Source organism: Psittacula echo (genome assembly GCF_963264785.1).
Source record: "Psittacula echo genome assembly, chromosome: 3".
In the NCBI taxonomy this organism is placed as follows: Eukaryota; Metazoa; Chordata; class Aves; order Psittaciformes; family Psittacidae; genus Psittacula; species Psittacula echo.
Window position 1 is genome coordinate 105,965,004 of NC_137736.1, and position 26,169 is coordinate 105,991,172.

General features: G+C 40.3%; 1 protein-coding gene across 1 annotated transcript in view; it reads left to right on the forward strand.

The window, feature by feature from the left end:
- The first annotated feature begins 10,381 nt into the window (after positions 1–10,381).
- Positions 10,382–26,169, forward strand: part of UBL3 (ubiquitin like 3) — a 57,865-nt gene continuing 42,077 nt past the window's right edge. Inside the window, exon 1 of the mRNA XM_080612371.1 lies at positions 10,382–11,350. Coding sequence (XP_080468497.1) covers positions 11,324–11,350 — 27 coding nt within the window. The 5' untranslated portion in view covers positions 10,382–11,323. The remainder of the gene's footprint in view (positions 11,351–26,169) is intronic.

Below are 26,169 nucleotides of genomic sequence, written 5' to 3' on the forward strand. Positions count from 1 at the left end.
GGAAAATCAGTTTTTCATACAAAAGGGAAGAGGTGTTTCATAAATAAAGAAAAGCAGGAGTTCACTTTTACTGCAGTCATTTGTCACAGAAAGGGCAGGAAAAGTGAACAAGATCTTTGGTGGCATTTTTAATATTCTTGAAAATACCCTCTAATATTCTGTGTAACCAGTCTCTGTTTAAGAACTACCTCTTGCTGCATCTACAGAGAAATCTGCAACAGTAATCTAGAAAGAACAGTCATTTTACGTGCCATACTAAAGCTATGAAGAAAGAGATCTAGATGTGTTTTCTCCAAGCTTTCATGTGCTTTTCTCGTTCTTTTCTGTAGAATCACAGAATGATAGAAAGGTTAGGGTTTGAAAGGACCTTAAGATCACCTAGTTCAAACCCCCCCCTGCCATAGGCAGGGACATCTCATACTAGACCAGGTTTCTAAAGTCCCTGTCCAAACTGGTCTTAAGCACCTCCAGGGATGGAGCATTTGCCACTTCTTTGGGCAACCCATTCCAGTGCCTCACCACCCTCATGGTAAAGAACTTCTTCCTTATATCCAACCTAAATCTCCCCTGTTTAAGTTTTAACCCATTAACCCTTGCTCTATCACTACAATTCCTGATGAAGAGTCCCCCTCCAGCATCCTTGTAGACCCTCTTCAGATACTGGAAAGGCTGCTATGAGGTCTCCACGCAGCCTTCTCTTCTCCAGGCTGAACAGCCCCAACTTTCTCAGCCTGTCTTCATACGGGAGGCGCTCCAGTTCCCTGATCATCCTCGTGGCCCTCCTCTGGACTTGTTCCAACAGTTCCATGTCCTTTTTATGTTGAGGACACCAGAACTGCACACAGTACTCCAAGTGAGGTCTAATGAGAGCAGAGTAGAAGGGGGAGAACAAGCAATTCAACAAGCCTTTAACGATCAGCTCCCTCATGCATCCTTGATATAAGGATCCTTCTGGAAATATGAAAGGTTTTCAGACCTGATGCAACTCTATGTCGCATCGTAGGACTCTGCCTATATAGTTTAATAGCAGTCATGCTGCGTTCCAATGACCTGACATTGCAGACTCTGGAGCACATGCTGTGATCACTGAGTAGCCCCATTCAGCAGAACAGGCAGCCCATAACCTTCTCACCTCTCTCAAGAGAGCACTGAGGTGTTTTATGTGATGCCATGATTGTAACGCTTCCAAAGTTACTTCATCATTCATCAGTTTGAAAACCGAGTTAATTAAGTGACAATAGCAAGTTTTGTGTTGCAAAGGAAACAAAAGAAGAACATTTTCTTGCCTCAAGGTGATTATTATTTAAGTCTTGATCCTGCCAAAGTTTATGCACCTGCTTAAGTATGTAACTAGTTCTGCTTGCTGTTAAGTAACTCGTTCAGCTTGTGCCCACTGGCTCCAGCCATAGCAGTACTGATTTGATGCTGAAGGTCCTGCATAAATGTTTGCAGAAGCCATGGCATTTGATCTCAGCACTGTGGTGTGAGATCTGTGCAAAAAAATGCCAGTGTCTGGGTGCGTTGGTGCAGAACATCCCTGAGCAACAAATCATGGTTAGCTTTCCTATTAAGCAGTGTGTGGAGCTGAAAACACTGCCTTGACGGGGAGAAGTAGAAGAAATCAGAGGGAGATTCACCATGGTTATCTTCAGCTGTATGAAAAGTAAGCATCTAAACTAATTGTACAGGCTTTTTTAATAGTCAATAGAGTGAAGTTAAGAGTCTCATCTAAGAGGTCAAGATGGAGGACATAGCTTGCTCCAGTATGTGGAGGGCAGATGGAAGCTGGACAAGTAGCTTAGATAGGATGTCAAATATCTTTAGAAGACTAAATTTAGGTCAGTTGAATCCCACCCTTAGAGTCTGATAAAGGGAATCTGAAAATGTGGCATGAGTTTTTGCACATGGGACAAACATTAATGCTATTGCTTCTCATTCGCTTGTTGTGCCCACAGCTGGCACCCAAGACACCAGCCCATTGGCAGTGATGAATGACTCGTAACATAAGTGAGTAGTGAAACAATTGTCTGACAAATTCTCCTTTCATTTACCTTTCAACTAAAATAATTTTAATAAATCAATAAAACTAAAATTAATAAAAGCTAATAAAGCTCTTTAACAGCAACTACACATACATAGAACAAACTCAGACATGGTAAAACTTGTCCAGGCTTTCAGACTCTATTGCTCTCTTGCTGACAGTAAACCACTTAGACAATTTTTAATGCTGTCTATTTTGGGAGCAGTCACCTATACTACACAAACACCTATTACTGTCCACATAGACCCTGGGACTGGAATGAGAAAGGGAGGCTAGAATTAAATAAGGCCCTCTTGGGTTTTGAGGTCATGATGAGCAAAAGTGAAAATAGAGAAAAAAATCAATCCGAACACTGGCAGCATTCAGGACCCAGGTGACTGAGCTTGGAAGTAACATGGAATTCAGGCTCCTATTAATTTGCCCAGTCCCTCTCTCACTGTATTGTAAACCAGGAATTATTCAGATTATATCAATGGAGTCAAACTCGTATAAAATTAGTGTAAGATCTCAATGCAGCCTGAAGTCCCTCTGCTAAAAATCTCCTGCATGCAAGACTCCATTCCCCAGAGCTACTTTTTTCTCTATTTTCCCTTTTAAAACTAAAAGAAAGAGGACCATTCAGCAAAACAAAAAGCAGTTATTCAGTGTTTCATATACTGACAACATTCATCCTCAGGAAGTCTTTGTCGATTGTGCCTCACATGTATAGCAATAAAGTAAAAGAAACAGAAAATTCTGGTGTCTCCATATCCTATAGATGACATGAGACTATTGTCCCACTATGTTTAAACAATGTGCCACCACTCATAGAGAGTCTCCCCAACAACAGTAACCAGCTACCAGAGGTCAAGCAACCTCTTTAGCCAATTAAAAATAGCATTTCTAAACACTGCTTCATTCAGACATTGTTTCTGGTTTGGAGACTAATGAATGATAGAAAATAAGGCAGATGAAATGTTATATTATATTGACATAATGTATGTAAACAACAATTATATCAGCGCAAATTCTGAGATGGGTTTTTGTTTCAGTTCAAGTGGCATACAATCAGATTTGAGTGTAATCTGTCTGAGTGCTACAGACAATTTAAAAATGTTCAGAGAATTAATAAGCATGTGGGCATATAGACTTAGAGCTTATATAAACATATATTTATGAATATAAACCCATCCATATAAATAACTGCCTTAAATAAGACATATGAACATCCTTAAATATAAAAACCTAAAGAGTTCTAATGTACTGTAGATAACAGACACAAATATCAAACAAGTCAAGAATGATTTCTTACTTCAATTTACTATTTTTAGTACTAATTTTATAAATGGTAAACATGAGCTATAATGGGAGACCACTTATGTTTAGCTGCCCACTGGAGACCTTTACAGTAAAAAACCATAAAAATAAATTAACCTAGCTGCCTGATAATGTAAAAAACCATCCTGCTTAGTCAGCAGGACAGAGCGATGATAAACTGCAGTCCGTGCTCCAGGGTTCCCACTGAGTTTGGCTCTACACAGATAGTAGGCTACACTAAGCCTTGGGCTGCAGCGGCTCCTCTAAAGCATAAATGAAGGCTGGGATCCTGGTGGCACCAACAAGCAATATAAGCTTTAGCTCTCATGTTTAACAGTTCTACAAAGCCATTTTCCTTCTACATCCTTGGTTGGACTGAGAGTAATTTCTGGTGCTCTTTTTCTGTCCTTGAACATTCACTATGCATTTTTTCTTTAATTATTTTCTAGACAATTTCATTGGCAATGTTGAGTTTTGTAGCAGACATTCCCCAAAGTCACAGATTCTTGTTCCTTTTTCTGCAGAGCTGTCATTTAATTTGATATGGCTCTTCTGGCAGTCTTTGACTTCCCTCTTCTCTGCAAATTTTAACAATTTGTACCACCACAAGCCTTATGACCTTACGATAAATTACAGGAATAATAACTCTTATGTTACATTATAGGAATAATAATGCTTACGATAAATTATAGGCATTTATAATTTCCACATATTTGATGTCATTATATTAAAGAGCATTTTACTGCTTTGTTTTGTAAATCCTTCGCTAAATCCAAGTTTCAAGTTCAGAGCTTGAGCATTATTTCATAGAATCATAGAATCATAGAATGGTTAGGGTTGGAAAGGACCTTAAGATCATCTAGTTCCAACCCCCCTGCCATGGGCACGGACACCTCCCACTAAACCATGCCACCCAAGGCTCTGTCCAACCTGGCCTTGAACACCGCCAGGGATGGAGCATTCACAACTTCCCTGGGCAATCCATTCCAGTGCCTCACTACCCTCATAGTAAAGAATTTCTTCCATATATCCAATCTAAACTTCCCCTGTTTAAGTTTAATATTTAAGTAATATTTCCTTTAGTTACTCCTTATTGTCAGGAAGCTGATCCAGGTTGGATGCTTCTGTGCTAAAAGTTCTCCCTCCTGTTTCTCATCTATTATACAGTAAAGAACTTCTTCCAATTGTTTTCAAAGTTATTTTTCAGTATGGATTGGACAGATGTATCTGTTAATTCCCAGACTTAAGCCGCCTCAAGAACAGTGGTGATTTGAGCCCTCTCCAAAACAGGCCTGAGGACTTCTTGTTCTTACTCATGTTATTCTTTCCTTCTCCTTATTCCACCTTTGTACCCTCCTCTATCAGTTTTCACCCCTGCTCTTAGGAGTTCCCTGACATAATTAATGACATCAGTAACTGTAACACCACTACACGTATCTCTGCTACACCCGTTAGACTGGCAGAGTTCCTGCCTCATTCAGCTTTAACAAGAAGGTAAGGAATAACCTCTGGTACTCAGTAACACCTTGTTGTTTCCTGTGGTCTTTTATTTGTACAAGGGTATCGCAAATGTGAGAGGGGGTAATAAACCCTTAAATCATATTAGGGCATTCAGGTGCATGATGCGAGTTGTTTTAAATAGGTTTGCATTTTTATTTTCCAGCAAGATTGGTCTGATGAACAACTTAAAAAGTAAATAAATAAACCATGATTCTGGCGAGCGGTGTGTATTATAAACTCTACAAAACCTCAGAGGTCCTTTTGTTGCCTTCCTGCTGGCTCTGAGGCAGGTGAGAACTGCTAAACGCTGTTCCTAGAAGCCTGCTGGCATCAACAGAGAGGCTGGTAGGACCTGCATGCTGGTTTGACTTGACACAGAAGCAGCAAACAGGCAAAAATCAATGTTCTTCCAAAGGGAAAGAAAGTAGTTTAATATGAAAAAAAAATCTGAAAACACAAAATACGAGGTTTCTCCAAAGGCCAGCACAAGAAACCATCAGTGCACAGGAGCAGACTACTGGTGGCAAGCACGCTGCAGGATCCAGCCCTCATTTTTAGTGCGACTTTTTGCCTGAACACTCCCTTGTAAGGGGCCTGATTTCAACAAGACTGAGTCATACCAGGTAAATTAAATGCAAAGTTGGCTCTGTAAGACTTTATAAAAAATGCCCATGTATTTCTACAAAGGCATTAAAAGTATCCTGTTGACTAACCTGGTGTGTTCCTTGCTGCCCTGGATATCGTGCTCTGTGGCTGTCAGAGAAGGAAAGAATCCTGATCTATCCCATGGCCAAACCCCAGAGAATTAAACCCTTTGTCTCAGGAGCCTTTCACCTTCTCAGGCTGCTTTGAAAATCTGGAAAGAAATCAGAAACAATGGACGCTCTTGCCTTAAAAGAAATTTCACTGTGGTGTGTTCCTTCTCCTGAAGATGCTCCTGTTCACAGACTGCCTCAAAGGGAAAACACTGGAACACAGGAGAGGGCTGAAAGTTTTAATGTTGGTCTTGGAGTGTAGGTTTGACATGATCTCCAACCCCAATAGTAACAGCTGTTGGGAGAGAGTGCTGCTCTTTTAAAAAATGGCAATTCTGCCATTAAGGCTATAAAAGACATAGGAGATGAAGTTTTGTGCTTCAGGGCATAAACCAGCCTCTTTAGCAGCCTTGGCAGCAGTGGAAACTTAGCAAATAAGAAGATTATAACACAATTGTCTGTTGTGGGGGGTTTGTGTGTCTTTCTCTGAAGCATTTGATGCTAGCCACTGCTGGAGACAGGATATCACATTGGCTGGACTACTAATCCGATTTATAATAACAGACCTTTTATTCCTATTAAGCACGTCTCAGTATAGAGTCAGGTTTCAACTAGTACTGATGGCTATGAAACATTAAAGCCGCAGCCCAATCTGCTCATAGATACCTGGCACAATTCTTCTCAAAGGGAATAGAGCATGGCAAAATTCTACTTACTTACTCATGCCCTGTCATATTTTTCAAATGAGGAGCAAAATATCTGTTGTATACTTCATCATTTTTCCTCAAAAATTGCCAAAGTAATGATGATGAATGATTCTGTACCTGGACAGCTAAATTCATGTAACAATTCTGCAAGGAAGACTTAATGGAAATGAGATTTGTATATCTGAGTACAGGATTATGTCCCAGAAAACAGAATAGCCTTCTTGGCTCTCTATGTTGCTAGCACTCCTCTCGAACAGCACTTCCTTTTTTTGGTTGCTCCTTGGATGTGGGAAAGATTTGTTTTCAGATGTGTATGCCTGTAGCACTTGCCTGGGGGTTACCTGCAAGCTGATCCCAGACTCAGCAGTTCTTTTTTGTTCCTGCTGACTACTGCTGACCACAACTCATTTCCCCTCTGTGCGAACGTGAAATTAATACGATCATAACAGCCTTTCTTAATACATCCCAAAGAGAAAAGATCATTTTTGGTCTGATGTTTGACCATGCTGAATTTCAAATACATGACCTCACCTCTACAAAACTGGTGGGATTTACCGTATCATCACATCTAGTACAACTTCTACTGTGATCACTGTGCAGCACCTCTTTTTATTAATTTGCCCGGCACACCATCAACCTAAAATGATCCCCAGCACACACCAGCCATGCTGAACCCTTAATTTGTGTTGGGTCATCATAGCTGACAGACAGGTGAAAAAAATTATGTCAACTGTTGAGTAAACCCAGCACTATGAACCTTCCAGGACAGAAACTAATGTATGCTTGTACTGTGCTATGCCTAATACAGTGGCATTCTGGCCTGCAGTCATAATGGTAGATTCAAATATGTAATGATAATTAATAAAGATAAAGATTAATAAAGATATCAAATACGTAATGACAATTAATAAAGATAACTCTTCATGACATCTCTTGGACAGCACAACTACACATCATAGAGAGGAGCTGATCCTCATTTATACAACACTTGTCAGAAAAGTTTACCAACTCGCATGCAAACCAAGTAGCAAGGACAATCCCCTCTCTATTCCTGTACCCTACTGCTCCATCAACACAAGATGCATGATCCTTCCTTTTAACGGACTGTTAACTAGAGGCAAAGAAGCAAAACCTATACAATCATGCTGGTTTAGGCTCTATGTCTTCTGTATTCTTTCCTATGGTTATGTCATATGGATGTGCTTATCTTTGTGTGCCATAGATGAGCTCATCCTCCTAAATAATTTAGAAGAGCCATCTCCAATGCAGCGGATGTGCCCTGCTGCTGCCTGCTTGCCCTTTTGGCCCCTCATCCAGTTTGCCTGTGCTTGCTGATATCCTTACTTGTCTGACTTGCTTGGGCACATGGACTTCTTAATGATCAATCAAAGGGTATTTCCATACAACCTTTGGCAAGTCACACTGTGAACTGTAAATGATTACAAAGCCCTGCTGTCTGCCCTGCCTCCTTGTAGCAGAGGCCTTTGGGAAGGGCTATGCACCTCAGCAGTCACATCGCAGCCAAGGACACAATTCTGAGTTGCCACCAATTTCATAGAATCATAGAATGGTTTGGGTTGGAAAGGACCTAAAGGTCATCTAGTTCCAATCCCCCTGCCATGGGCAGGGACACCTCACACTAAATCATGTCACCTAAGGCTCTGCCCAACCTGACCTTGAACACCACCATGGATGGAGCATTCACAGCTTTCTCGGGCAACCCATTCCAGTGTCTCACCACCCTTACAGTAAATAACTTCCTCCTTATATCCAATCTAATCTTCGCCTGTTTAAGTTTTAACCCCCTACTGCTTGTCCTGCCACTACAGTCCCTAATGAAGAGTCCCTCCCCAGCATCCTTATAGGGCCCCTTCAGATACTGGAAGACTGCTATGAAGTCTCCATGCAGCCTTTCAGTTTACATGAGGAGACAGCTGTGAGCTGCAGTGCCTGAAAAGCAGTTCTAGTGCTATTCTCTTGTCCCTGTTGCACGTCTGCTAGAGGGAAGGGCATGGGCAGGGGAACTCCTAAATTACCCTGAGATCATCTCAAGGTACCTGTACAGGGCTGCTGTCTGCATGGAGTGAAAGGCTGGTCTGCAAGGTGGCCATGAGCAGATCTCAAGAGCCTGTTTAAACTTAAGCTGTTGTATGTAAGGGTTTTTAATTTTGGTGGGGTTTTTTGCTTTGGTTTGGTTTGGGCTTTTTTTGGACAAAAGTCATCATTAATAATATTCTAAGTATAAACCCTATTCAGGGAGATCTATTTATAATTCTTCAGTCTATCACTAATTTAACCAGAAAGTCATATGTGCCCAGGAATGTGTATTATTTGAGATAGAGATATTCTTCAGGGCTTATCCTTTGGGCCGTCATCTATGAGCATTTCTATTTAGATGCTTTATAAAAGTAAAAAACAAAACTAAATAACCAAGAAGGGGGAAGCCCTGCACTTGATTTGTCCCTCAGGGACACCCAGTTGGAGAAGAACTAAGCAATTTTTCAACATTTTGCTATTACTCCTACAAACACAAGCTTTTTTATCCTAGTGGTGGCTAGAAGACCTGAATGGGATTGGAGATGATGATATAAAGAACCATAAAAACATTTTTCAGGGGAGACTCATGGTTACAGCATCACTGGGCTTGGAAGGGACTGCTGGAGGCCATCTACACCAACCTCTTGCTCGAGCAGGGTTAGCCAGTGCAGGTTGCCCACGTCCAGTTCAGTTTTGAGTATTGCCACAGTTACAGGTTCCACAGCCTGTCTGGGAAACCTATGTCAACGTTCAGTCACGCTCCCAGTGAAACAAGTCTTTTCCCATGTTCGGATTGAATTTACTGGTTTTTATCTTGTCTCCATTGCCTTGTTCTGTCAGTAGGCACTACTGAGGAGAGCCTGGCTTCCTTGCCTTCATTCTCTGCCACCAGGCACTTACACTGATGAGGTCCCTCTGAGACCTCTCTTCCCGGGACCCAACAGTCCCAGCTCTCATCCGCTCCTCCTGTGAGAGATGGCTCAGTCACGGCCTCCCAGAAATGTACTGCCTAAGCAAACTAGGCTGACAAGAGAGAGGATGACACAATGTGTGACCCTCACAGAGGCCTGCACGTAGAGTCACTTCTGCTGGCCTCCAGCTCTTCTCTCAGGCATTGAACATGGCTGCTTGTGGTAAATCCGTCTGCTGCAGTCAGTTGCTTTGCGTTATTTTGGAGCAAAGTATAAAAAACGGGCTTACAGCCTCAGCAAGGGACAGAATCTTGCCAGAGTCCCAAAGAGGAAAGGCAATCTCAAACTTTTAGCATTAAAAGGAACAACTTGGTCTTAATTCCCTGTGGTTTTACATGAGATCTGTCCCAGAAGGAACTGGGCTGCCTCTGTCACATGCTCCATCTACTTGATTTTCCTGATTTTCACTTTTTCTCTTGGACAGCTTTACAGTCACCAGGAGCAGTCTGGAATGAGAAGTAAAACACTCATTATACACAGCATTTCAGATAACGTGTGGGAATCTCACAGGAGCTTTATATGTTAATAAAACTAAGCAGTTTGGGAGGGAAAAGAAAGACAAAATCAAGAGCCTCGGTATTTCAAACTCTAAAAATAATGTGAGAAATGAGAAATACAAAAAATGTAGGGCCACACTTGCAGATCTGGGGTGCGAAAAATTAAACCACTAACATAAGCATCTATTTTGTTTATTGGAAGCCGTACAAGAGCAGAGCTCGGGCCCACATGCTGGGGAGGGGATCCCTGGAGGAAGGTCTGCAAGGGCAGCCCCAAAAACCCCGAGGAGGTCTCAGCCGCCACGGTTACAGGCGGGTTGATGTGGTACGTGGCCGGGTGGCGCGGTCTGGTCTCTGCTGCCAGGCCCCGGCCGGGGCCCGCCGGGCCGAGAGGACCCCACAGCACCCTAGAAACAGAGAGCGCGGAGCGCGGGCGTGGCCATGCCGACAGCCTACAACCCCCATGATGCCGCGCGGTGCCGGTGCCTGCTGCGGCGGAGCGGGAAGGGGGGGGAGGTGGAGACGGAGGGGGTGTCGGTTCGTCTCTCCCTGCCGTGTCCCCTTCCTCCGCTTGGCAGACGCCATGTTGGCTTGAGCCGAAGATGACAGGGGGCCGCTGCGGGCGAGGATAGCGCTGAGGAGCGGCACCTCCAGCTCGCAGCGGGGCCACCGCGGCGCACGGGGGACGAGGGGGGAGCCCGGAGCCGCCGGAGGACCAGACACGGGAGAGGGAGGGCGGGCGGGCTGAGGAGGCGGCGGCGGCGATGCGAGCGGAGACCTGAGGCTGCGGGAGGCGGCCGCCGTTGAACGCCCCCCGGCCCCCGCCGAGTGCTGTCGCCGCCGGAGCGCCGCGGGGGAGGGTTTTCACCTCCGGCCGCCCCTCAGGCAGCCCTCCCCGGCCGACGCTGTTGAATGCCGCACACCGCCTAGAGGGGGGCTAAAGCCCGGCGTCTTCCCCAGCGGCCGCGGGCCCACCCCGGCCCTCCCGCAGCCCTGCCCCGCCGAGGGCAGACCGAGGTCTTGCCAGCCCGCCTGCCTGCGCGCACGAGTCGCCTGCGCCGGCTGAGGAGGTGACTTGGACGCACCATTATCCCGTGAATCATCCCGTCGTCACTTGTCAAGGCTGGGAGAGAAGGAAGAGGGAGCGAGGGGGGAAAAGCCCGCACGCAGCTCATGTGGCGGTGTAGTCCTGCCTGGTCTACCTGGCACCGCTGCTGCCTCCGCCGCTGACAGGGATCTGCTGCCATCTCTGGTCTCCCGCTGGCTCCTCCGGTACAGCCCCGGCACCGCTTGCCCCTGGATATTTCTCCTTAGCCGGCCGCGTTCTCCGCTGCACATCGGGCACCTTTGTTTCGTAGGGGACGTGGAAGTTGCTGCCTCGGAAACCGACCCCCGTTTTGCCGTTTTGCTTCTTGAAAATCTCCGGCAGCAGGCCGTTCTTGGTGCCTTTTTTTTTTTTCTTTCCCTTTTTTTTTTTTTTTTTTTTAGTTGTTTTTACGCCATTTAGGGTAATATCAAGATGTCCAGCAGCGTTCCAGCTGATATGGTAAGTCTCGCACTCCTTATATAATAATATTATTATGGAACAACGTTTATTTCGGCCTTTTTTTGCAGGGAAAATGGAAAGAAGAGGGGTGTGGGAAGAAAGAAAAAAAACCCGTCTCAGTTACGTATTTAAGGAACAAAAAGTTCCAAGTTAATAAACCCCTTTCCAGCTCCAGATGCTTTGCTTTTTGATAGCGGAGTGGGAAATCTGTAGCGTTGCCTTCTGTGTAGCAAGGCAAGGGGGGATGTCTGCTTTCTCGTACCTATGGCAGCAAATATCTGACTGCCCGTGCTTATTTCGTGTAGCACTGCTGCTCACCTGTGTTGAGCATTTTTTTGGGGAAGGTAAATATGAAGTAAGAGCGTTCAGAATTATTTACTCGAGCTATTTATTTATTTTATTTATTGTTTTATCTGCTGTCTAAACCAGCTGAAATTTGGTCTCAGCCTTCTTCCTTTTCCCCTCTCAAACTTGGCTTGTTTCTTACCGACGCTTTGTCTTCCGATGTTGATGGGCAGTTAATCTCTTCACTTGCTGCCAGGTCAAGAGCGGGAGAGAAATTCTCGTACACTGATTACATGGCGAGGTTCTTTGTGCGCTAGCTGCAATCTGGGCATTTTTCAAGGGCACTCCTCGTACTTGTATGGCGGACTGTACTTCAACCTGGGTTGGACACTCGGGTGATTTAAAGTAGGAAGGTAGAGCAGGGCATGAGGAGGGAGGGTGAATCAGGTCTGATAAGTAATCCTCCGTTCAGTACGACTTTCCCGTTTTGTATGTATTTCCATAAATCACTTAATCTGGAAAAAAAAAAAGCTGTGGCTGCAGTTTGATATGTTCGTTATTCTTACGGCACAGTATTTTCACGTATTTCTCCACTACTGTTCACATTTAAAGGTACTGTTTTTTCCAAAGCAGCAGGCTTGTCCATGCTTTTTTTTCTTTCAGGATGAAGTTCCATTTTGCGAGTAAAACCTGCCCTGTAGTGATAACAATAACCCCGAGTAGCCCTTGTTTCAGCCGTCGATATACAATTAATGATACATATGTATGACAAATGGGCTGGTGAAACAATGGTATCCTTTAGTTGCTTACTTTCAGTGTTTTCTTCACAGCTTTTGTACTGCAGTCAAAATGAGTGAATTCTGCCAAAAAAAGCAAGCAGAAGCAGTAGGAGATAGAGGATGATCAAACATGGTTTTAAGCTCACCTTTTTTTTTTTTTTTTTTTTTTTTCCCCTTTCTTTTCTTTCTTCCTCCCTCTCTGTCTTTCCCAAATACTATAGATAACTTCCACCCCCTGGATGGAAAAGGTAGAGAGGAGACTGTTGCCTCAGACTTTAAACCCTTTCAAACTGTCATTTTAATATATTTCATTTTAGGGTCGTCTGGCAGTTAAGAGTACTCTGAAGCCTCTTCTTGCTTTCACGTGTCTGTCTAGCATAATATCACAGAAATCCTCTTCGTAGCTGTGGAGGGTTAGATGCAAATCTCTTAGTGCCGCGTTTTACATTGCCTGGAGGAGTCCCTTGACTGTGACACGAAGCAGTCCTCTTCCCTCTCACCTGGGCTGAACATGCTGCCACCTCCACAATACTTCTAGGTCTTGCCTGCATGGGAATCCTGATGCTGCCACTAGGCTTGTAGTGTTTGACACGTTAGACAAAATAGACACATTTTAGGGTAGGTGAAGTACTATTTTGGTCCTATGAAAACAATTTCCTTATGTTGTTATGATGTCATAGGAATACCACTGACAGAGATAGCTAGGCCTAGCAATGCTCTGTGTCTTCAAATGAGGAAGAGGCTTGTTATATATACAGTGATGTTTAAATACTGAGTCATTACAAAAACATTTGAATGAAGATGTTACCAATGTCGGTAGAAGGAGTTGTTCAGGAAAGAAAATGGGATTGTTATTTGATTGCTCTTTAAAGAGGAGCACTTACCAGGCTGTCACTTTGTTCATGTATGTTTTTATTTAGTGCAGGATTTTTGCAGTTTGCATTTCTCTTATCCACCCACTGTGTAATCTGAATATTCAAAAAAATTGTTTCCCATTTCTGTAGGAGTTGGCATCAGTGTGATGGAGTGTCTATGAAGACTCCCATCACACTTAGTAAATCTGCTATGAATTACTGGAACATTATAATGGTTATGTTTTCAAACTGTTTATGTCAAGTTCATGAACTCACCCTCATAATAATAATAGTAAAAAACCTATAATTGCTGATTCCTAAAAATGTGTTTGTCTTCCTGTCCCACCTTTGAGAAGAATCTGCTACACAGAAATTCATAGTAAATTATCAAATCTTCAGTAAGCTTTCTACTTGTATGTAGGCATAATTTGATCCAGCCTCCTTTTGTCTGACATTTAGTTGACTTCTTTGCAAAACTACAGCAGATTTTGCCAGCTAACCATTTCAACATCACTTCTTAAATAATTAATGCAGTACTTTATGATCTGCATTCCACTAATAAATTGGATAGTGACACACCACATTCCAGGTATTATAAGTTTGTGGTGCATTATTCCTTAGCAACGCGTGCTACTTACAGGTTAAAACTCCACTCCTCGAATGAAATGTGCTAATATATCTATTTAATTCATTAACTGAATTGAGACTAGACATGTATGAGGCAGTGCTTGAAGACTACACTGCCTATCTAGAACCTAATTTTGTTTGATTTCTCACGTAAGTACTGGTGTTCATAGTGGCAACAAGGCATCTCTGAATAATGTCATCTCTGAATAGTCTCTTTCAATAATTTCATCAGGTAATTCGTCAGTTTTACTGTTTGGTAGCAGCTAGAGTTTGACTGTGAATAACATCAGGACTGTTCGGAAGTTGTATTTCTTTTGTAATAATAGACATGAGGTGGTTTATGGACTTGTTAATCGCACTTGGGTGTTTTGGGTCTTTTTGAGTGGACCAAGTGAAAATGGTTTGGCATTTGTTTAAATGCTGTAGCTGACTATTTTAAAACAAGCTATGAAAAACCTATGCTCGGACCAAGAATTATTACTCAGTTGAATAATCTTCTTTATTTTCGTAGTTACCGCCAGAATCTGAGAAGCTGTGTCTCTGTATTCTATGTGCCTATGGTACTTCTTACAGGTACAATGTTAGAAGTTCACAGTAAGGGGCCGGTATGTTTGAAAAGTGTTATGGTCTCTATTGTTGCCTGTATCGGTGTGTTTTATATAGGTATGAAAAACCTCTTCCTGGGCAGTTCTGTGCATGCCCTGTAGGACATCAAATTATTTTTCTGTTGGAGCAGTAGCTGAGCGTGATGCTGTAGGCTCATGGTGGGGTTTTTTGTTTGTTTTGGTTGATTTTGGTTTTTTTTTATACTTGATAAACAGCAAAATACTGAAATCTATCAAACAGGTTTTTCAGTTTTATCATGTACAGCTATTGAATCCATATGCTATACTTAGGAGATATAGGTGTTATGGGAGAGATTATTTCTAGTAAAACAATGGTGTGAGACATTTGCAGACATGCAAGGAGATGGAGTCTATGGTCTCAAACACATATATGGACAATGTTAAAAGGGGGCAGTAGGTGGAAGAAGAATAATAAATAAAAACCCTGCTCAGTTCACCCTATGTTAGTGTCAGCATCTTTAGTGGAAATACCTGTGTGCATTCTTCTTTAGGAAATCTAGTATAGGATGGTGTTGAATAGCTTAAGGTATATGAGGGTTTCCTTTTTAATGCATATTAATGGCAGCTAGCAGGAAAAGAATGGATGTGTAACTGATACTACCTCAGTGGGGGAATCCTGCCATCCAGGAATAAGGTTCAAACAGGAGGGACTCAAAAGAGTAGCTGGTTGCATGGCAGCTGAATTTTGTTGTTCATCATTCAGTCTAAACAATTCTTTCATTTAAGAATAATAAGTGTGGCATCATTATAATACTCTTGAAACACTGAAAGAAAATACTTTGTTCGCTCATAGCATTTTAATGTATCAGAACAAAATGTACTCTGTTCGTCTGTTTTAACTGCTTTTCCTTTTCCCTTCAGTAGATCCTTTTCCCTGGTTTTAAAAATTACTGTATTCCTAGTAGCCTTTGTGCATAGTAGACATGAGTCCTGTAAGTTGTTTGTTTTGTTTGTTTTGGTTTTTTCCTAATAAAGATCTAATTATTTGTCTGTATTTTTGTACATCCCATGTTGAAAGTTCTAATTCATTACATTCCAAGATAGAAATAGCTTAACAGGTTTTTATGTACAGAATTTTTTTCCTTCTTTTTTTTTATTTTTTCACTGTTATTTGCTGATTGTAACTGATACTCCTATCTTATCCTTTATCATTCTCAGTGTTTTGTTTTGTGATTGTTGCCTCCTTTTGGAGAACGAAGAGCTTCTTCCTGACTCCTTGTATATTGAGCTAGCCTTCGTAGCATATTGCAGTGTTTCTTGTAACCAGGTAAAGAACATCGTCATCTGTTACCTGTAGCAGCGGCTATGGGTAAACTTGCCAAAGCTGATGTTGGATGTCTATATTTGGCTGTACTTCAGTATAATTTACTGTTTCCCATACCCACCCGTTGTTTTTCTTCCACAGATTAAAAAATGTCTTACCTATTTATATAATGACCAAAAAGAAGTATCTTAGTAATGTCTGGCATTTTATGTATGACACTGTAGTGGAAGTTCCACAGCATCCTAACACATTAGACATACTCTGAAGTGATGTTTGCATGTTCTTCATCTTATTTGGGGATGAACTGCTGTAACCTGTGGATGAGATAATAATTGATATTTATGCTGGGCCTTGGTGCAGCACTTCAGAGGGAAGTGTAGGCTGGCAGTGTAAACGGTTTCTTCCTTCCTGCCACCCACCCTTCTTGTTGTTGTTACCTGAATTGGTTTCTCTCTACTTCTGTTGTCTAACTCGATGAAATACTGGAGGGGATGTGCACTGAGGGACATTTAACTCCTTCCTTGTTGGGAATGCTGGGAAGCCAGTGGCTGACTAGTTGCTGAAGGGCTGAGATAAAACCCAAATGTTAAGTTTCTAAGTGTAGCAAAATCATCACCTCTACAACAGGAACATTGAATTCTGCATTTTAAAAATGGGCAGATATCACCAGTGGGAACTGGAAAGCTCAGTGGGGATCTGAATAGGGATAAGTTGTACCTCTCAGGTGTAGAATTAGGGACAACTTCAGGTACTGGGAATTTGTATTTCACCTTGGAGCTTGTGAATGCTGTTTGCATGTATCTAAACTGAAAGTTTAGATCATTCAAGGCACATAACTCTTCATTGGCTTGGCTTAAGGCAGTAGTAGGAAATTAGGCTGTCTGAATGTGGTTCTTGCAGCAGACTTTGTAAGCAGTACTTTTATGGCATTGTAAACAAAATGACTAAAGGCATGGCATGCTTTTCTGTTTTTAACTGAGTTCTTCCTAAGCACAACTTCTGTGAATGTTGAAAGCCATGGTCATGGTGTATGATGTACCTGGGATTTACTTGTTTTATATTCCTGGTAAGGCAGCTTTGTTTCTCAGTAAAAGTTAGAATGTAGACTTTTGGTGATGTCTGTATGCTTATGCAATACTGAGCAGAATGGAGAGCTCCATTCTGACTCAGCGTGTGAGTGCTACTCTAGCTTGTAGGAATCCAGAAATATCTGGAATGTGACTAATCATTATTGTGGTTTTATGTAAAAGAGATAGTACAGTTTATTTTTAGTCTTTTCCTTGTACAGTATTAGATCCACTAACTCGGTTATTTCTCAGTCTGACTATGGTGAAAGGCAGAGCTGATCAATACCTTTTTCCATGCTGACTGTTTTTGCAGCAACTGATTGAGCCTATTGAAGTAGCAAACCTTCCCTGCCACAAATCTGCATGTGTAAACTTTAGCTCACCATAATTATTAAAGGGATATGCCTGAGCTTTCGTTTTAGAAGCTGTAGAAAATAAGCAGAAAGTCAGTGAGAAATTTTAATGTATGAACTCTGAGACTCCAGGTCTTCCTCAGTTCTAACATAATTTAGAGGTCTTTCTTTTGAAATTCAGTTTTTGCTAAAATGTAATTCTTCGAATTCTTCTAGAAGGACAGTCTTGAATTTTTGACAGCCTCTGTTATACATATGTTGCTGAACATCTTAAAGCAATGACTGGAACATTTTTACTTTGTAAGTCTCCAGACAAAACAGATTCACAGATGTTCTGTTAAGTGTTGCAAGCAATGATAGCGGGGAAATGTTGAGGGAAGAAAAGAAAGAAAAATCAAAACCTTGCAAGAGTTGTTAAAAAAAGAAGTTTGCTGAGGCATCAGTTGAGGTTCTGCAAATAGCATTATGCACTTCAATGCTATAGTTTTCTGTATCTGAAAGAAACGTGAAGGGGGAGAAAACTTGCTCAACAGGCTTTCTGGGAATGTAGGGAGAATTATTTAAGAGGTTTGTTTACATTTGAGAGCAACACTTAAAGAAAAAGTTAGGGCCTACTTACTGGTAGGTCTGATGGGCCTTAAAAGTATTGCTCTGCGGAAATACTTAAATGTTGTTGCAGGCAAGTACTCTTACAGACTTGTGGAAATCTGGTGTATTTTGCGGTCACAAGCTGGGATTGAGTTTAGCTCCTTGACAGAGGATAAATTTGTTGCTGCTTGTAAATCACCCACAGTGAAGGCTCTCTTTCGATTTGTAGTAAGACTCTGCAAGTATATTGAAACTTGATTTAAAAAACTGTTGTGTATATTTTCCACAAATAGAAACTTTGCGTAAAAATGCAGATTTGGCAGATCACGCACTGTGCCACTGCGACCAGCATCTTGTAGGTTTTTTTCTGCTTTCTGTAAAGAAACTTGAAATTATCTTGCCAGTGACAGGATTACATTTGTGGGTTTGTTTTGGTTTGGTTTTCTGTTTAAAATTATTTGGCAGATTCAGTTTAGAGTTAAATGGAATGCTTGTGGCAAAGTTTAGCTGGGACTTTATTTCATGGTACTGTTATTATGGAGATAGAAACAAACAAGAAATTCCTTGAGTTTTATGTATCCCATATAAATCAACCAAATAAAACCAGAGGTTTTGCCTAGGAGTTTGGTAGGTTGGTTCCACTACCACAAAATGAATCTCTGCCTTAGTGGGACAAAGGTACCAAAATGGTACTTGGTATTCAATGGCTCAGGAGTGCAACTGGAAAATGTTTGTGTTGGTGTCTACCTACTGTGACGGCTTCTGTCTCTCCTGAGAGCTAGCACAGATTACAAGTTAATCTAATTTATGTCAATAGCTTGGACCACTGCTGAGGAATGAAGGTGGTCTTACCCTGGAGTGCTTTTTAGTGCAGCTGAGGAACTGGATGTTAATCTGAATATTGGCAATTTTGCCCCATTCACAGTATCATGTTGCATAAGAAATTCTCTCAAACATTTGATATAAGTGTAGTACTAATTTCAAAATAAGCACAAAGAAACTAAACGTGTTTTTCTTTAAGAGATTGAAAAAACTAATGTGTTTCATCTCTAAAATTCTGGTACTTCAAAGTCATACTGTAGCATTGGCTGGAAACTCCTCAGTGGAGTTACGATATGGTAATACTTCTTGGTCTGGCAGAGATCCACATCACTGTAATCTGTTTCTGATACTTAACGTACATTCTAGTTAGTACTACTTAATCTGTCTCTGGAGCCTGACATACGTTTTTAATATAGGGAAATAATGAATAGTGATAAAACAGTGAAGTGCAGTGTTAGTCAAAAATCTTTCATAGTTGATGGTGTAAATTTAGGATTCTCTTCTTAAAGGTAGATTAGTGTCAATCTAGATGTGAATATATGTGGCAAATGCTAGTAAGCCTCAGGAAAGGTATTATAAATCATATTACTGTAAAAGTAATTCTTCTAAATAGCAGTCTGTTTCAGGATTTTTTTTAAGATTAAATACTGTCTAACATTTTTCAGACATGCTTACCATTTATATATTGTAAGGAACTAAGTATAGGCCTTTGTATGCTTTTAAAGCCTGAAATACCTAATTGTAGTAATTTATGTTATCCTTTTTTTTTTTATTTATAGAATTAATATTTGTATGGGCAGTAACATGAACACTGAAATAGTTCTAATTTTTGGAATAGTGTTCTGTGGTTGTATTTCATGCACAACATGTTACTTAGGACATATTAAATCTGAATATTTATGTTATTTTGCTTGTGAATGAATATACTTTTAATCTGTGCAAGCAAGTTGTGCATCATAACAGCTGTGTGGTGTGACTGAAAGTTTAGGGCTCACTTCTTAATCCAGGTTGTTGATCTGTGGTGGAAACCAACTTTAATTGGGCTTGCATGTTTTAGTGATTTATGCTTTGTACACTTGTGTAGCTATTTTTGGCAATAAGCCCCAAACTTGCAGAAAACTTTATTAAAAATATTTTAAGTGAAGGGAATAAATCCCTATTTACTAACTCCGTAAGATTTGGTAATAATAAAATTAACATGAAATCACATACAAAACTATTAATTTCCAATACCCATATCACAGCATGTAAATGGTGGTGAGAATGTATTACTATATGCTAATAAGAAGGATTAAAAAGGTGTTGTTTGTTTGTTTTTTTTTTTTCTTAGAATTGTGTGGTCTCACAAGGACTTACTAAGTTTTTACTTGTGTTAAAATTTCCTGGATTTGAACTGTTTAGTTGCAGTGTCTTGTATTAAGCTGGACTAATAGTGGTGGAGCACTGTGTGCATGCTGTGTCTGCCCCCTCCTCCAAGCTGCTCGGTATGGGTAGTGTTGCAGGTAAATCCCAGCCTGAGGTCTGGTTAGTGTGGTTGGGACACTGGAATTCATGGTTTAGCTGTTGTTGTGGATACCTAAGTAGCTGCATTGCTTTCTCTCTTACACAAAGGTTTCGGCAGTATTTCTTGGAGTTATTCTAGTTTGACTGTATCTCCAATCAGGAACTCCATGTTTGTAAGGTGGGGTTTCTCCAGCACATTACCTTTGGCCATAAAAAAGTATAGGGATTGATTTGAATAATCAAAGATTTGGTATCAGAATGTGCTGTAACATGTATTTTTCATGCCACGGATTTCCAAGGAAGATATTTTAAATACCACCTTTATAATTTAAAGACATGGTAAATATTTTCCATGAGGTCAGTGCTGTGCTAGTTCACTTCAAGCTCAAGTATGAACGAAGGGAAGCTTTTATCTCAAAAAGAAATTTAAAAAATGCTAGTGAGTGTTTCTAGTAATCTAGATGCAAGAGCAGGGGTTTAAAGGTACACTGTGTCAGATCTGGCAACAAGAGAACAGCTTGTTACTGAGAAATTTCACTTTGTCTTGAGGAGCTCCTTTGTATAACTAATGGCAAGAAGTCTGGGAGCTCTTATTGAAAAGAAACTGCAACTGTGTTTTATTTCTGTGTACTTACTGCCTCTGGCCAGTCTAGTTCCATACAAATCGGGATTTCTAGAAATGGGTAAGTTTTTTTTTTTTTTTTTTCCAAATTATGTATATTTAGAATCCTTTGGAGGTTTAAGATCCCAACTATTGTGGATGGAATGCTGAGTAAACTGTAAGCAGGGTTGTGATGAGGGCTCCAGTGAAGGGGGTAGTGGGTATTTGCAAAATTGTTTTAGCTTGGAGAGGGTTGCCTTTGAATTGTGTTTCTTCTCACTAAGAAGGGAATCCTGTAGAGGATGGCTTGTGGGAAGAATGTAGGTGCTTGGAATAGGTTAGCAGAGGAGCCTAGTGATGGACTTTAATGCTTCCTCATTATCAATGATCTCAAAAATGCAAATTTTTCAAATTTATTGTAAAAAGGGGGGGTTGAAGCTTGTGGTTTTGTAATGAATGAAATGTCATCGCTCACCTCAGCTGGGGTGATGGGACTTAATAACTTCTTCTGCATATGATGGTTTATGGGAATGACAATGGGCCCTGCATGCCCATTCCTTACACTTTGGGAATAACAAGGGAAATCCCTATGGAGGGCTAGGGTGCAGTTGCAGAATGCTTCTTGTTCCAGCACTCTTGTGCAGGCACTTGATGATGCTGGCATATGTGCTCGTTTTGCTTACTGCAGGAGGTAAGGAGGACTTGGAAACATTTTAATGGCACTAATCTATAAAGTTTTGGTGGTGATTTGACTACAGAGGGTGGAAAAACTCCGTAGAAAGTGCCTGGTACTTATAACCTAAGGTTGTCTTCTTCAGTTCAGATTTGTGGCTTTTAAGCAAATACAGTTTATCTTGGACTTTTTTGCCACTTTGAATATGGTGTATGCACCACAGCACTATTTGTCATACATGGAAATCACGGTAAGAGAGAACTCTTCCACTTGTAAAATGAAGCACAAACCCAGTCATAAATATCTGTTCAACAATATTTATCCATCCTGTCAAATAAGTACATAATTGTCTCTTCTTCCAGGACCATGTGCTGAATAAGGAGGGGGAAAAGCACCTCATCATTGTTCAGAGAAAGGATGGTGCTTTATCTTCCTGTGCTGCTCAAACTTTTCCTGGAAGATAAGTCTTAATTAATCTTGAGCCTTCCTGTAATAGTAGACTCCTTGACAAGTACTTCATAAAAATCCATTTATCTGTGGAAGATCAGTGAGAGAAGAGGTTATTAATTCTCAAAGATTATGGATATTGTGGAATGTAATTTCACTTAAATATACTCTTATAGCAGATAGCACTGCACCAGAGTTTCAGGGAATGAAATCTTAGTTTGTACTGCAGTCAGAAACAAAATTCAAAGATGAGCCAAAATTATGTTTTTTGGTTGTTTTTTGTTTTGTTTTGTTGTTTTTTTTAATGACATTGTCTGTTTTAGCCAAACTTAGTTGAAATGTCTCTGGCCAGCTCTGCTCTGCTGCATTGTCAGTGCCCGTCAGTCTTGGTTGTTCGCAGTAGTCATATTGCATGACTGAACCGACATTAAAGTGAAGCTGGTGTGCTCTTTGCTGATGTGAAGATTTTATTGCAGAGACTTCCTGTAAGACTGACAGTGAGTTAATTAAAATTATGCAAAAGTCAATATAATGTTTATACATGGATAGATGCTCCCAAGAACATTCTGAGAAATGTTGTAAACTTATTTGTTAGTGAGCTGTAAAAAGCAAGTTTTGAGGCTAATGCTTTAGGGGAAGCTGATTTTCATACCAGTTTTGTTGTAGGTCTGTGTTAGTATTTCCTTCAACTGTTATTATTGATTGAGAATCACATGATTTTGCTGAAGTGTTCTTTGTTGGTCTTTCAAAGGAACTGAAATTTTGAGCACTTTATGAACAAGCATTGCCTTAATAAAGCTGTCAATTTTCACGTTCCTTCTTTTCAAAGAGCATGCTATCAGTTTAAATCTGAAGCAATCTGAGGAGAAGGAAGCAAATCCACGTCAATTTCCAATATCCAAGAATGTGGGGATTTAGTTTTATTTTCAAATTACCACCCTCAAATTCTATATTTATTTATTTAGGAAATTAAATGTAGGAAAGACAGCTTGCCTTATGGATAGAGCACAGAATGATTAGCAGTCAGTGCCTTTATCTGCAAATGTGCTGCTTGGCAAATTTCAAACTTGGTTTAATAAAAAAAAAAGGCAAGCACCAAAGTGAACAATTCGGAGTGCTGACTAATGCCAGATAAGGCGGAGTAAAGGTAAATAGTTTCCTGCCTTTTATAGTTGATTCTGCTGCTGCATATCAGCCCTGACTTTGATGCTTAATCCTAGTTTATGAATTTTATTTATAATGGACATGCGGTTAGGAGGTCATTTTGTTCCCCTTTGTTCTCTTCTGAAAAAACAACCAACCAACTAAAAACCTTCTTGCTTTATCTTGTAGATTTTAGCATATAGAAATGAAGACCAGAGGGAAACAAAATCGGTGATTAGTGCCTCTATTAGTAGCTTTGATTTTATTTTTTTTTCCCCTTTTACTAGATGTTGCTTTGCAGAAGATGGAAGATGGAGAATTATACTTGAATAAACACAGCATTTTCTGTAGTCTTTTGTATTTGATAGTTTTTCTTGTAAAATCAGATTGCAACATGTTCTAAAAAATAGGATAGAGTATTTAGGAAGAACCATAGATCTTTGTTGTGGGAATTTGAAATTTCCCGTACAAGAATTAATTATTCAGAATCTTAAAATCTAGTAGTCCTGTGTTTTTGTTCAGTCTTTAACTCTGGGGTTAAGCCAAGAGTCATTTTGTGTTGCTCTTCTGGAAGCTGCATTTGCTAACTCTAGCGTGTCTGTGGAGCTATTGGGGTAGTGAAGGGAGATTTTTGGAATTGTTTCAAAATAATTGTTTCTGAGTTGCTGAGAAAGATGGTATTCACTTTCTGTTGTAGGCATCTTGGACTGCTGTTGCAGTCTGTAGGATGGGTGGTGGTAGCAGCAGCTGAAAGGAGTACAGGGAGAAGCCAAATCATGATTACACAAACATGGGTACAGGCACTGATTGTAGTAGTGTCAAAGCCTTCAGGCTTGCTTATGGACAACAATTTGTGGTACAAGCACAATGGGCAGCAAGGAACAATCAAGGAGTTGTCATAATTTTCTCTTACCATTTACAGGTTTTGTACTCTTAGTGATTAAATTCCATTTCATGAAGTTTTTAATGTGTCAGGTGATTGTGATGAAGGACATCCTCTGCCTGCCAGGTTTAAATGTATCTGAATCCATCCATTTTCAGAGTTGGTGTTGAATGGAGATAGAAAAGCAGCGTGTGTTACTTCAATGGGTGAGAAAGTGAGATGTGTCCATGTAAACATTATCTCACCTTCTGGCAAAAGTAAATGTACATTACCAAATATAGGCTCTAAAGCAATAAGGCTTCAAAGACTTTATTCAATTGCCTAAGTGTGGCATTTAGTGCCAGTTCCCATGTACCGGTGTGTCCAGGATGGCCAGAGAGAGCAGGCACTGATGGCCCATGGGTTAAATATGATAGACCCATGCCCTTTAGGAAGAGCAGCTGTGGTGTATGGGGGAGATACACAATGCCTAAGAATAGCACTAGATTTATATGGTTAAATAATTCTTTTGAGCTGTTTGGGCTCTGTAAAAACTCATCTGCTACACTTCCATATTGTTAGGTTGCATTTACCTAGCTTAAATTCATTAAGTAGTGCTTCGGAATCATTACATGTTTTAATTTACCGTAAATCACAGTTCTGCCACCTTTATTTCCTATAGAAAATGTTCAGGTCTACAGTTGTGAAAGATAAACACATTTTTTTTCCTTTTACTATATCAGATCTTCCCCTAATTACAACTATATGGAAGCTTGAATAGTTGTAGGTGTGCTACTGCTTGTTGTGGTGAAGTAGATACAGTGTGATTGCAGATCTTTGCCAAGCGTGATCCAGTCTAAACTGTTGCACACAACTTGTTTAAAAAGAAGAAAATAGAAGTTTATACATGTCCTTACAATAAATTTAAAAGTCTTTGAAGTTACCAAACATGAAAATTTCTTCACAACTGGGTTAATTTTGAAAATTATCTGAAGTCCTTGAAAGGGCGTTATCAATCCTCTAAATTTGCTGTCTAAAGTTGGACTTGAATGGTCTATTCTAAACAGCACGGCAGAAATGTGGTGTGTTTTTGCCTATGTATTTAATCACGCTTGTGGAGCAGTAGAGAAAGAATATTGTCTATGTAAATGCTGTGTTGTTTTTATGATGCTGAATTTTTTATAATAGTCTTGCAAAGTAAGTCTGATATGGGGGCTTTTTATGTTAGATAAAAAGAAATAGCTTACTACTTGAAGCTTGACAGGTCTGTCTTGACATTTGGCCTGAAATGTTTGCAAGATAATTCATATCCTCAGAGCAGAAATGAAAATGAGTGGGTTGAAAATTTATGCTTACATAATTAAATAATGCAGATTCTTTGGAATTACAGAAGATATGAATGCAGGGAAGCTTGTTATCGTTGCCCTAGCAAGGTTTCTGTTGTATGATGGATAAATTTCATGCCTGTAATTTGATGAATACATTTTACATCTATATTTTGTAGGATGGCTTTTAATACTTTCCTGTTGCCTAAGGTTGAGTTATGGACCGAATAAAACCTTTATGACATGTTCCATATTAGTGCTTTTGTCTCAGTTTAAGTTTTGAAAGGTTAGTGTTGTTTGTGTGGTGGGCTTTGGTTTTTTTTGTTGTTGTTGGTTTGTTAGGTCTTTTTAAGTTCGAAGTAGAAATCTAATGATTGTAAATGAAACCTTTCAAGCATAAATTGTTGTAGTATCTGGAAAGAGGAAACAATATCCAAGCTACATCATGCCTATGTTGAAAGTAAACTTTTTTGTCTCTGCATACTTAAAGGCTATGTTTTACTTTGCTTAAACGCTTCATGTTTTGAGGAATTACAGGTAGAGGAATCTGTATATGTTAACTGTGTAAATAAATGTATATCTAAATATAGTCTTCATTCCTTTGACTGGACTAATATTTGCATTGGTGCTTCTAGCAGACCTCTTTTGGATGCCTAGATTGCATTGCTGAGGGATCAGTCAAAACTTTACAAAGTAGAATTGATAAATTGGGGACCCTGGAAATAAAATTTGACCTGAAGAGTTAGACTTTTTATTTTTATTGCTTTTTATTTTTAAATATAAAGAAGCAGAGAACCAGCAGCCCACAAGTATATTTATTCAACTCCAGCCATTTTCTGCTGCAGATACATGGGCTTCTATTTGTGGCTGAGTGTATCATGATTGTTGAATGCAGGCAGTTTATTCAAAAGACTTTTATTGTTCAAACTAAGCTGAAAATGATCTGCAGGATAAAGCTGTGACCTAGTTCTGGATTTCCACGCTTTGGACAGTATTATAT